This window comes from Macaca thibetana, chromosome X, assembly GCF_024542745.1.
Source record: "Macaca thibetana thibetana isolate TM-01 chromosome X, ASM2454274v1, whole genome shotgun sequence".
NCBI lineage: Eukaryota > Metazoa > Chordata > Mammalia > Primates > Cercopithecidae > Macaca > Macaca thibetana.
In genome coordinates, this window is record NC_065598.1 from 30,626,198 (window position 1) to 30,640,165 (window position 13,968).

General features: G+C 37.8%; 1 protein-coding gene across 11 annotated transcripts in view; it reads right to left on the reverse strand.

Annotated features, from left to right (window-relative positions):
* TAB3 (TGF-beta activated kinase 1 (MAP3K7) binding protein 3) overlaps positions 1 to 13,968 on the reverse strand; it is a 61,631-nt gene that overhangs the window by 26,549 nt on the left and 21,114 nt on the right. For 9 of the 11 annotated variants that reach the window (XM_050775160.1, XM_050775162.1, XM_050775157.1 and 6 more), the window contains 4 exons: positions 13,799 to 13,884; positions 13,445 to 13,548; positions 5,549 to 5,740; positions 204 to 1,650 (listed from right to left, as the gene is read on the reverse strand). In XM_050775160.1, coding sequence (XP_050631117.1) covers positions 204 to 1,650; positions 5,549 to 5,650 — 1,549 coding nt within the window. In that variant the 5' untranslated portion in view covers positions 5,651 to 5,740; positions 13,445 to 13,548; positions 13,799 to 13,884. The other 2 variants (XM_050775155.1, XM_050775158.1) reach the window with 2 other exon arrangements.

Genomic DNA, 13,968 nt, shown 5'->3' on the forward strand with positions numbered 1-13,968 from the left:
GATCCACCCGCCTCAGCCTCCCAAAGTGCTGGGATTATAGACGTGAGCCACCACACCCGACCACTAACTTTATTCTTAATAGCAATGCTACTGCCCAACATTTAATACTAAACATTTAATTAAAACTAAACAGCTAATATATTTGAATGGGAGATTGCTGCCTCACCACAGAAATGAAATTTCATAAAAGGGTTAAAGTTTACCTTGTGTGTAGGCATAGTCATCTGATCCAGAACTAGAACTCCTCTGATATTTATGGCTTCCCTTTTCTCCCCCAGAGCCTGGTATCACTGAAATGGGCTGAATAGGTTCTGGTGCTGCAGAGCGCTCTTCTTGGTCCACTAAATTTAAAAGATTTTCAGTCGTTGCTCGGCCTACGGTAATTTTAAAAACTGTAGTTGGGTTTGGTATCACTCGAGGAGATGGTGATGGAGTACACGAAGGTCCAGTTGGCTGTGTGTATGTAATATACACAGGATTAACACTAAACGGAGGTTTTGGTTGACTAGATATCCCTCTTGAAGGAGAACTTGAAGGTGGCGTGGTGGCTGTGTATAGTGAGTGTTGATTCCGTGGAGATGGTTGATTACTGATGGGTGAAGGACTCCTATTAATTGCTGTCCCAGGTCTTTGAGAAGGTTCAACTGTAATTTCTATCTTCTTCATGGAACCTTTGGATAAACTAGATGCTGTGTATGGAAGATAGGCTACTGAATGGCTTCCCTGTTTCTGATAGCTAGGAGGTCCTTGTTGATATGGATGGGGTGGAGTAGCTGAAGGACTAGGTGGCATAAAGATGTGGCCCAACTGGGAAGGTTGCACTTGATGCTGTGGAGAGCTGAAGGGTGAAGGACATTGAGAAGGAGGTGGTGAATGGTAAGCAGACTGAGGGATCTGCTGCTGTTTGGGAGAATACTGAGAAGGTTGATAGTTCTGTTGGTGTGGATAAACAGGTAAAGGACGCTGGCTATAGTGAGGCACTGGGCCCTGTGGTGAGGACTGCCACGGTGTATTCTGAGGAGTTTGTCTTCCTGATGAACTCTGAGATGTCTGTCTAATATAAATAGAACCAGGAGATCCATAGAGATTGCTTGGAATTTGTGGAAGAATTTGTAAAGCTCTTGGTACAGTCTGTCCAGAAGGGAGGTTCTGGGATACTGTAACAGTAATTGGATTTGTACTATACCGAGGTATGTGCATGTATGAAGGAGGTGGCGGTGGTGGTGAAGGCCCTTGCATAGCAGACGGATTCATTCCTGTTTGCATGGAAGATGGCTGTTGAGGTGGCTGTGAAGGAGGAGTAGCTGCACTTCTGTTCTGTTCATTCATAAAAAATGGATTGTAGTTGGGAGTAGCAGCAACAACAGCTGGAGCTGAGTGTGGTTCTTGAACTAAACATATCAGCTGTTTACCTGCTGCATGCTGTGGATCAATATGTCCATCACTTGAGCTATGTACCAGTGTTCGACCACCATTAAGTTGGGCTCCATCTCCTGGGTGATAGCTACTAGGAGAATGGACACCCAGGTTAATATGTAAAAGGCGATTTCTATTCATCCTATTGTCATCTGGACTATGGTACTCCATATATAAGTATTTGCTACTCTCCTGGGAAAGGGCTCGGCAACAGGCTTCAAGATTGTTGTTATTCTAGGGGAGAAAAATGGTAAAAGTAACATTGGCAACATTAACAAATTCTAATAGTGAAAGTCAGGCTTTGCCAGAGAGTTATGCAAATACTACTGTCACAGAATAAATAGAGAGCAGTATCTTAACCACAAAAAGCTTCATGGTCATCTATCCTGAAAAGGAGATACCAAATGATCCATATTACTTTACAAACATTTAGCTCACATTACTAGTACTACCACTACTGCTACTGCTACAGAAATGTAAAGTACCTACTAATGAACACTGTGACTCAACCCCAAGTTTTCTGACTCCAAATCCAGGACTCATTTTATACTTGTTGCATCTCAACAAATTAAAATGTTGGGCTTATCTCGGATTCACCACAATTGCTGCAATATAAGTATAAGTAATATCCATGATTAATATTTAAATCGATAAAAAACATAAAAATAACCATGCTTTAGTTTTTAAAAGGCACTAAAACCACAAAAGGAGAAAAAGAATTACAATAAAATTCCTCAAGAGTTAAAACAATAAAAATTCTAAAGCAGCCCTCATTTTTCTTTTACCTAAATTTATCCTTGAATAACTTCAACTGTCTGAACCATTATATAAGATTTAAGCAAAATGAATAAGTATTAAAAAAATCCATAACTTAAACTATGGCTCCATGACTTTGCCCGAGTTAGGGTAATTTAATTAAAAACCTGGTGTCGACTGCCTTAATTAAATTCATTCATACCCTCACAGTCTCAAAAGTTTTTACCCGCTGAAAGGTGTCTTGGTATACTTTCAAAATCACTGAAAGATGTGAATTGTTTAGTTCTACACACTCACAAAGAAGGTAATAGCAAACTGACACTTTAGAAGTTCCAACTGACAGTAATCAGACTAATAAAAGGTTCCCTCTTTGTAAAATTTTAATATATCAAAAAGCAGTTTTCTATTGAAATACAGAATTCCAAACTATTTTACTAGTGTAAGACACATATTATCCACTGCTTTTGAAGTAATCCATAAAAGTTTCCCAATTATTGTGACTTTCTCTGTAGTTCATAAATATACACAGAGATATGCACATGCATAGATATTACTATATATTTTAGGAAAAATGTTTTATATAAAAACGAAAGGAAATAATTCACTTCTGCTGAGAACCAAATGAAGTTAAACCTAAAACAGGACCCATAATGTTGTAATTTTAGAGTTGGGAGAACTCCTATTAGAGTTCATCTGCTCCAATGCAACTCACATTTACAGATGAGGAAAGAGATGCCTGGGAAGTTACATTGCTTGACAATAGGCACTTAACTAGTTAACTGGAAAGTCAATTCTAGATTCTTACTCTCCTGAGTCCCAGTGCTCTTTCCACATGGTAATTTCAAGGGAAAGGATGTTTGGCCAAAAGGACATTATTAAACTAGAGCTTTAGGAAGTTTAAAAAAAAGTCAAGCAAATCTTTGCAAAATGAATTCTTAGAAATTTAATGAATTGGCTTTATTAAAACTCTATAGATCATTTTTAACCTTTTCTTTATATAAACTTTTTGATACTAAAATTCAAATACTTTAAAAAATGAGATCATGCATGTAAAACATTAACATCCTACCCAGATGATAGTAACAAATAGTAATTATTATCAATATAGAAAATTTAAAATTCAAATACTTTTAAAAATACTTTGAGTCACAGAAAGATGTATTAATTGAAGAAGAAAATCATTACAACTCAAAGATCTGAATTATTTTTACCTTGCTTGAAAATCGTATTGAGCAAGGAAGGGAAGATATTAAAAGCAAGTTTGGAGCCAAAGGATTCAAACTGATTGGCAACTAGAATGTGTCACTGACAGACATCTGAAGGAAAAAAAATATGGAAGGTGAAATAAAGTATTCTATTTTTTTTTTTTTAATAGACCTATGGATTGGGGAAAACAAAAACTGGAGAGTTTTCTTTTAAACATAAGGTAGTCATGGATACTTTACCATCTGATATTTTTATTATTAATAACCCTGAAATTCCATGTTCTGTACGCTGAGTTAGATAGCCTATGTAGTATTGTCACAAAAAGTATCCAAATTCAAAATGATATAAAGTTGGAATTGTCAGCATGTCTATAGTGACAAGTTGAGTAAATTTTCCTATGAAGAAAATTTAAAAACCACAAAACCAAGATATTAAAGTATTATTATTACAGAAGTATTTTAAAAAGAAAACTACCAGAATAGATTATAATAAGGATAAAAAATGTATCAAACAGTAAACATGAAGAAGAAATCAAAATCATTTCAGAGGTAAGAATTTTTAAGACATATAATGAACACTTTTGAAAGGAATGAGGCAAAAAAGCATCATATTCCTAAAAAGTGATCCTAAATTGAGGATGATACCCCTGAGTGAGGCTCTAAGGCTTGCGCATTAAATGCAAACTACTGAGCCTCATACATTTTAATGTGAAAAACAGTTTTCCAGAGCCAGTAGGTGGTAAATCTCCATACAATATATTTTATTAATCCCAAAGGAAGAAAAAAGTGGAAGACTTAGGACAGTGTAATTATCAACAAATGTTCACTGAGCTGAATGTAAAGTTCTATTCCTTCAGTTTAGTTAAATGGTCATGAGAAATGCAGGTAATAAAGGGCTAAATGAAATAAAACAAGGTCAGGGCTAGGTGGGGCCCTAAGATAGGTGAGGAAGGTGATTGCTAGGAAGTGGTTTAAACTAAAAGCTTCACCCTTACTTGGTTTCACTCTGGTGGGAAGTATCTTTGCTCTACCAGAAACCAAAATGGGGCTAAAGTAAAGAGCTGAGATTCAGGCTGGGAATGTGTGTGAGAAAACAGCAAAGGCAAGCTGTAACACAAAAACCATAAGCCCAAAGCTCTAGACTAGTAAAGGGCTTGCAAACAAAGGAAGCACCTCTGTTACCATCATTGTTCTGTGAGTCTCTATTTATAATTAACCACACCTGTATATAGGTTTAGGTTATATCCTGAGCTGCTCACACTGCCATAAGGTAGAGTTTGTACATGAGTACTGACTGTGTGTGAGGAAGACCAGTGAGCATGGTAGAAGTAGTGCTGCCCACAGTTAAGCAAATAGGTAAGTTCCATAACTCAAAACACTACGATCCTGTGAAGGATGACATAAAACACAACAAGGGGACAGTGGGACAGGGGAAGTGGTAGGCCTACTTCTCTGTTGTCCCCTGAGTGGGAAAGACACATTCTATCTTAGAGATGAGAGATTCAATGTAAGACACATAGCAAGACAAAGGTAATGTGAGTGAAAGTGGGCTTACATTTAAAGTGGGCTTACATTTAAAATTAGATATCAGTAAGGATTTAGCATTAGAAAAACAAAGAGTGGATTATCTACAGACTTAAAAAAAAAAAAAAAGACTCAAAAGTGTATAGTCTAAGAAGTTAAAACGATAAATTTGAGATTCAAAATTCACCTCTAAGGACTGAGGGACTGATAGTACAACCCAAAATCTTCAAAAAGTGAAACATAAGGAGAATCTGTTTTTCTTGTTGCTACCTGCTTTTACTCTCCAATCTGTGGTTCTCAATGGTGGGAGATTTTGCCTCCCATGAGACATCTGGCAATGTCTAAAGACATTTTCAGTTGTCACAACTGCGGGGAAGCTATTGGTATTTACTGGGTAGAGGCCTCGGATGCCTAGAATGTTTAGTAATTCTACAATGCACAAGGCAGACTCCCACAACAGAGAATTATCCAGGATAGACTGTCAACAGTGCCAAGGTTGAGGGGAAATCCTGCTCTAAATGTTCCCCCCGACCACACATACACACACACACAAAGAAAACATAACTGGGTTCTAATTACATCACACATCACCAGCTCTAATAGGAAAAACTAAAACTTAATATCATTATCACTGGTAGGTAACTTACCTGTAACATGCACTGAGACACCACGCCCTCTGGAATTTCAGGGAAACGTTGTCGAAGATCATGGAGAACCTGAATATCAAGCTGTGGGCTGCTTTGCGCCATGCCAGAGCAAATGGTGGCCAAGTTTCTCTTAGGAAATGGATGTTAACTGGCTTTCCAAAAGTGATGATCTTCTAGCACCACAGTCATTTTCTATTTAAAAAAGAAAAAAAAAAAAAGTATGGTTAAGTCTAGTTACATATTTCACTTTATTCCTATTGATCCTGTACAACTCAGTAGTGGTGGCATCTCCTCTAAGGAGGCTTCCACTGACCCTCCCCGTCTTAGTCCTGCTGCCTTGCCTCTCCCCTCCATGATGCTGCCAAAGCAGGCTTTGCTTACCCTCACAGGAACACTAAACACACTATACTGAAACCATCTATGCACCTAAAGCTCTCACCTATTTAAAAAAAAGCCAAAAAAAACCTGAAGCCCCACCTGGAATATAGCTCATTATTACAGACAGTGAGGATGTACTCAAGAAGTGATGGGAACATATAAGGACCTGGAAGTCAACTTGAAGAGGTGCACTCACTGGCCACATTTGCAACAATTTGAATACCAAAATAATAGAAGACAGTAATGAGTTATAAACCTGTAGAAAAGAGGGAGCCGTGCATCCGTATCAATGAAGATAGCTAAATACATACATACAAAAATAGGGGAGAAGGGAAGTCCCTGCTTACAGTAAAATCCAATCGGTAAACATGCAGGAGTGCTGGAGCTGGAAAAATCATTTTGCAGTCATCATAGTATAGAGACTGCTTCAAGCAAGTATCATCAATGGATGCTAAATCTAGGGGAAAATCTGCACGAAGAGTAGGAAGTACACACAGTTTTATAATTGTGTACCCAAAGCTTATTAGTTGCAAAGGGGAAAAATTTAATTATACAGTGGACAAACTGAACAACATCTTGACTGGGTGATCAAAATGAACATCACCAATGAGGGCCAGATGGACTGCATAGGCCTCCAGATGTGACACCATGAGAAGAACACATCATTTTATAGTATTATAGTCAGGAATGCATAACCTGAAACTAATCATGAGGAAATAGAACATTTCTCATTTTGGGTTTTTCTATAAAAAAGGGTGGGGGGAGGAAATGTCATTTTAAGACAAAGGTTTGAAAAATGTCCCAGGTTAAAAAAGAGAGAGCCATGACAACTAAATCTTTTACCTGATCCTAGATTGGATCCTATACTAAAAGGGAAAACTGTTATAAAATAAATTAGTGGATCTATTAACCGAAGTGAAATGTTGACGGTAGATCAGAAGTATTCTGTATCAATAAATGTACTGAATTTCCTGTTTACTGAATTGATAACTGTGCTGTGGTTAGATAAGAGAATATTCCTATTTTTAGGTATTAGACAATGAAGCATTCAGTGGTAAAGGGCATGCAACTTACTCCCAAATAGTTCAGAAAAAAAAATATGTACATGTGTGTACATACAAACGTGTACATGCACACATACCTGTGTGCACAGACAACTATAAAGCAAACAGGAAAATGTTAATAGGTGAATTTGGGTAAAGGGTATACAGTGTTCTTTCTCCTATTTTTATTCTCATAATTCCTGTCAGTTTAAAATTATTTCCAAATAAAAAGTAAAAATGAAAACAAAAACCAGCTAACCAAACAAAAGCCTGTAGCTCTACTCAAGGTCTGTGCCTTGTTCACCACTGTATTTCCAGAGCCCAACCCCATATCTACTCAAGTATCGTTAAATGATGAATCAATTTCACTATACTAAATCTACCTAATAAGATAGATTTGGATAAAACAATATTCATACTCAAAAATATATAGACAAGCCTTTTAGATGAATCTTGTCCCCCCATCTCCTGCCATCCCCCACCCAGCAAATATTGAGGGAGTGGAGTCACCTATATAGGGTAACTTGTGAACGCTTAGGGAAAAAAATTGGTTTAGGCTACTAAATCAATGGGTATATTTTTCCAGTTTGTCCCTGTTGAAAATCCCAAATCTGAAATACTAAGAGATTCTACCAGATTAACAATCCAGGATTTAAAATGTTTCAAAGTCCTTAGTGTTAATTTAACTTTTTTCTGAATGGGGTTTGAATTATCTATCTTCCATTTTCACAGTAAAGCAATTTCTAATTTCCACTGGCCAAAGGAGCCCTAGCTAGATGTATAATCTTACCAAGTCACTGAGGCTCTAAGGCAGCGTTGTCCAGTAAAAATATGTGAGTCATATGTATAATTTGAAATGTTCTAGTGGCCAACTTAAACAGGTGAAATTAATTGTAACATTTAACCTATGTCAAAAATATTGTTTTAAATGTAACCTACATAAAATCATTGTTATTTTATATATATATTTCAAATGATATCTTTGAAATCCAGTGTATATTTTATACTTACAGCACATCTTAATTCACACTGGTCCCATTTCCAGTGCTCAGTAGCCACCTGTAGTTAGTGGCTACTTTACTGGACAGTGCAGCTCTAAGGCTTTAGGATCTTCATTTAAATAATAGGCAACAACCTAGAACTCTTAGATTCCTTAATTCAGCATCTCCTTTTAGGGTATACAATCAAGTAGGCACACGGCCTAGCACAGGCTAGGTGTTCAATAAATATTTATTAGGAGAAATGGGGAGAAAAAAGGAATTCACTGAATTTAATGGTAGGGATGACCTTAACTCATCAAATCTGCTTGTATTTACAGAAATAACAGTTTTCCTAACAGGAAGTGATCCCAATATTTGAGGTGCTAAACTACATTCAGAACAGTTCATGGCTATTTAATCAAACCTTCAATAAAGAGCTTCTGAAGCAGCCAGAGGCCTAACTCCAGCTTTCCCAGTGGCTCCCAAAAACGGTTTTATTCATTTCCCAACCTTACTTACAAGCCTTTAAAATACAAGGGCAATACCATTGTCTTTTTTATGAGATAGAAGAAAAGGCAAGAAGGATCAAAACAAGGACAGACAGGCTTCACGTGTCAAAAGCATAGGCTCCATATACTTCAGAGATCTTGAGAGCGGCCATCTCTCACCTAGCTTTGTCAGAGCCTTCAGAAACCTCAGATGCTACTGAATCCAAGGTTACCATTATTTTTATCACTATTATTAGCTACCATTTATTGGTAGCTAATAATATGCCCTCAAAGGTAGTTATGATTATCTCCATTTTACAAATAAGAAAATGAACTCAAAGAATGAACATACGGCAGAATCATGACTCAAATCCATGCCTGCCTTCTCCAAAGTCTGTGTTCTTTCTACTGTGTCACTAGTAGGTATCAGAGCATTTCTAATTATGAGTGCCTTTCTCTGACTGGCTAAGGAGCAAACCCTCATTAAGTTTATCATTCAAATAGGGAGCTAAAGGTGTGTGGTGAGGTGGACGACTGAGAGGGAAGGAAAAAATTCTTGTACAAATGAGTTAGCTGTTTAAACACACAAGAAGAAAATGCCTTTTGAAAAAATGGTTATAAATACTTGCCTTTGAAGAAACATGTGAAAGCATCTTTCAAATGGAAGCCAACAGCTTACAAAAATGGCTACCATCTGAAAAGATGATTAATAGACTGACTTTTCACAACAAATAGGAATCTAAACTGGTAAACACATATCCTCCCTTAAGGGATTATGTATGTAATCTTAATAGTGGTTAGCACTCTGCCCTGTACAAACATTCACTCACATAAGCACTAATTGACATGAATAATCATTTAGTATTTCACTGTAATATATAACACTCAAACTTAATTTTTTGATAACTATATCATGTTAAAATACTTTAAAAAAGCAATTTCCATTTTGCTCACTGGGAGGCTTTCTGTTTACAAATAGAACATATTCCAGCCAATAAATTAAGTCAGTGATACAGTTTAGATGTTTGTCCCCTCCAAATCTCATGTTGAAATGTGATTCCCAACGTTGGAGGTGGGGCCTGATGGGAGGTGACTGGATGATAGGGGCAGATCCCTTGTGAATGGTTTAGCACCATCCTAGGTGAGTCCTTGTTCCATTCACTCAAGATCTGATTGTTTAAAACTCTAGGACCTCTCCCCCACCCGCCTTGCTCCCGCTCTCGCCATGTTACATGCCTGCTCTTGCTTCACCATCTGCCATGATTGTTAAGCTTCCTGAGGCTCTCACCAGAAGCTGGGCAGATATTGGTGCCATGCTTATGCAGCCTGTAGAATCCTGAACCAATTAAACCTCTTTTCTTTAGAAATGACCCTACCTTGGGTGTTTCTTTACAGTGATGTAAGAATGGCCTAATATAGTCAGTTTCCTTTAAAAACACAAAGTTTTACAGTAAAGTATTACACTGTACTTTTATATTTAATCCAATTGAAAACACTGTCATATAGTGTCATATTATAGATGTGGCTACCATGCAGATCAAAGCATATAATCTATTCTTGTCCATATATATCAATGTAGGCAACAACTACTAAGCAAAATACACATTGAGTTTGTTTCTTAACATTATAATGGGCTTAATACAATAAGCGCTGAATGATGATTTGTCACTTTAAAACCAGACAGAGGACTCAAGCAGTATCTAAACTGTACAGGCTAGGCTCAGGCATGACCAAACTCCTGGGATACCCTTGAAACACTCCCACTAAAGTCCAGATGGCCACAGCTGTGGATTGTGGAGCTGTGTAGGCGGTAACCCTAGATCAAGAAAGAAGAAATACTAAAGACATAAACCCTATGATCATCACACAGTTCAGGGGCCACATGAACCAAGAGATTCTGCAGAGTTTTAAGCCTTTAATGCATGTCAGCTTTGTGAGGATTTTTTTCTTAAAGGCAAGACACACTATGGGCCCCAGATGCTATGCTTAGCAGTGGAATCAGAGGCTTCCTTCAGTGGTGCAGCTACCTCCCTAATTCAAGACTGCTGGTAACACAAGGCACAGTGGTTTCTGTTCCTGAAAAAGCAGTTGCTAGGATGTCTCCCAACAGAATTGCTTCTCCCAATCAGAGAGGAAGCTCCCCCAGAGCTCTGCTCTAATGCCACAATTCCCCACACTCTAGAAAATGATGTCGACATCTAGTGCTTTGTTTCCACAGTTTTTTTCTGAGCTCAGCAAATAAACAGGGTGGTGCCATTATGGCCCAGAGTGTTTTACCTCTGTCAGAATTTTAGGTCACTTCCTAAAACAGTTGTATCAGAGGTAGTAAAACCAATGGTCTGTGCAATGAATTCAGCCCACAGATTTGCCTGGTTTGGCCGCCGCAGTGTTGTTTTAAGTTGAGCTACATTTAAAACTGGGAGACTGGCCTGGTGCGGTGGCTCAAGCTTGTAATCCCAGCACTTTGGGAGGCCGAGACGGGCAGATCACGAGGTCAGGAGATCGAGACCATCCTGGCTAACACGGTGAAACCCCGTCTCTACTAAAAAAATACAAAACAAACTAGCTGGGCAAGGTGGCGGGCACCTGTAGTCCCAGCTACTCGGGAGGCTGAGGCAGGAGAATGGCGTAAACCCGGGAGGCGGAGCTTGCAGTGAGCTGATATCTGGCCACTGCACTCCAGCCTGGGCAACAGAGCGAGACTCCATCTCAAAAAAAAAAAAAGCTGGGAGATTTCACATAAAAATTTACATATCTAGCTTTTCTCTGAAAAATCACATTATCTAGCAACTGCAGGCAACAACTGGCTGAAGCTAAGGTACCACTCCCCTTTTAGAAAGGACAGTTTGCCTAGTTCCTATACTCCCTAGCTGGTCCCAAGCACTGCAGCCTGGCCTTGCTTCACCCATCTAGGTATCTCCTGGGTTTGTGACACCCAAAATGTGTTCTGCAGAAAGGTTTAAAGATACAACGGTAAGTATCAGTGTACTCTAGTGTGTCTCAATGGCATACTATTGATGCAATAATTTGGGGCACAAGAATTCCTTGTCATGCAAGACTATTCCAGGCAATGAAAGGTATTTAGCATCCTGGCCCCTCCCATAAAATCTCAGTAGCACCCCCAAGTGGCCTCTAGAGAGGCAATACTTTCTTGGGCTGACAGCCACTGCTAGCATATTAAGGTAATGAGGTGAGTGAGCATTTCCCAGGTTTGAAGAAAAGTTAGCCTTGTCTTGAGAGGAATTTTAGGATTGCAAAATAAAAGAATCATTAATTTTTCTGGTTGGTCTGGCCCAGTAATAATTGTTGAACAAAACACAGTATGTATATGAGTATAAAGCTTTCAAGCTTTCACCCATTTTTTTGCTGCTTTGGAGGTTTTGATTTTAGATCACATTTATTGAGCCGTATCTGTGTACCAAGTACTGTGCTAAGTGCTTTACCTCATTTAATCCCCAAAATACTTCCATGAGAGGTAATATTATCATCCACATTTTACAAATAAGTAAACTTGAAGTTCAGAGAGGGCAAATAAATTGCCTGTGGTTACACAGTCAGCCAGTAGCAAAACTAAGATACAAATTTAAGGTTATGCTCTTAACCATTATTCTTCCATACTACTGGCTACCTGGTAAGACTCTGATGATGTCATAACTCTTAACAACAGTTTAAACCAAACCTTGCTTTTAAAACAGAAGTTTTTATACTAGAGTGTGAATTATTCAAGTTAAACAGTAATAAAAAGTGGCTAATATTGAGGCATAACAAATGATATTTTACTGGCAGAGATAAGAGTTCCATTTTTCAAGATTTTTAATGCATACATGTAAAGGTGCTACCAAATAACAAGGGAGAGAGGAATACGATAGTTATTATTTCCTCTAAATTAAGCCTTCTAAATAATTTATGAAACAGTCATCCTATAGGATTTTTATTACAATAGAAACCATTTTGAAATAGTCACATATTCACTGCATCTATCTCATATTCTGTTATAGTCTCAAGAGATATACTATAAGACTGAAATATTTATATTAAAATAATCCTCAAAAACATTTTCAATTTAAATATGGCCTCCAGAAACAATATATTCATATTTAATTTAAACTTAACAGCCCCCACAAAGAATGTTTGTTAGTTGCCACATTAAACTTATACACAAGAATATTTATAAATATGCATAAATATATAGAGACTACATACGCAGAAATTTCAGCTGAGAGGACACAGAGGCAACAATACCCCAGGAGTAATGAGCACACCCAGAATCCAGATCTTGATTTCTAATTGCATTCTCTCTTTAATAAAGGGAACCAAGGCCCTGTGGAGAAATGGATGATTCTAAAACTGGGGCAGGGAATATATAGGATGAGCCTGGAGCATCTTGTAGTACCAGAAAGTAAGGAAGTACTAAAAAATCAAAATCCCATGATGATGAGGGCATGTCAAAATGACACAGGAGCCAACTGAAGGCGCTCCCAATGGTCAAAGCTGGAAAATTTTGAACACCAAAATAAAGTAGTATTGTATTATAACCCAACGTATAAAATAAATAGCCATGAGCCCATGCTGATATAAAGAAATGACTGAATAAATGAATGAATGATAAATAAATAAATGAGGGTTGGGGGGAGCCTCCCACGCAGAAATCCCAAACAATTTACATAGATAATTCACCTCAAGGAGGTGGAGCATAACCTCCCACCTCTTCAGTGTGGACTGCACACAGTGACTGCTTTCCAAAGAGCACAATACAGGAAAGAGGTGTTTAAAAAAAAAAAAAAGATTACAGTGAAGAAACCTAACAAACACGTTCTCAGCCAGGTGATCAAGGTCAACATCAACAGTGATAAGTCAAGTTGATAGTATGGACTGTTTGCATGGTGTGATGAGAATGTGAGAGTGGCACTTTATCTTTGTGGTCTTCCTCCTCAAAACCCATAACCCCATTCTACCCACGAGAAAACCATCTGACACATCCCAATTGAGTGATAGTCTACAAAATACCTCATCAGTACTCCTCAAAAACAAAAGTCTGAGAAACTGTCACAGCCCAGAGGAGTCTAAGGAGACATAACAACCAACTGTGATGGGGTTTCCTGGATGGAATCCTGAAAGAGAGAAAAACATGTTTAGTAAAAGTTAAGGAAATCTGAATAAAGTACAGACTTCAGTTAATAATAATGTTTCAATATTGGTTCACTAATTGTAACAAATGTACCATGTGAATGTAAGCTGTTAATAATAGGGGAAACGGAGTGCAGGGTATATGGGGACTCCCTGTACCATCTTCTCAATTTTTCTGTAAAACTAAAACTGTTCTAAAAAATATAGTTATTTAAAAATAGAAAAAAAATATACCTCAAGATGGTTTATCAACCCTGGCACAGAAATTTTATTCACATCTCCAGCTCTGAAAGCAACTTCTTTTCAGTAGTCTATAAAATCTGAGAAAACGAAAAGATGGTTATCTTTTTGCTAACTTCCCAACTCAATATGGAAAGTAACAAAAACTAGTAGACTTCTGGTGC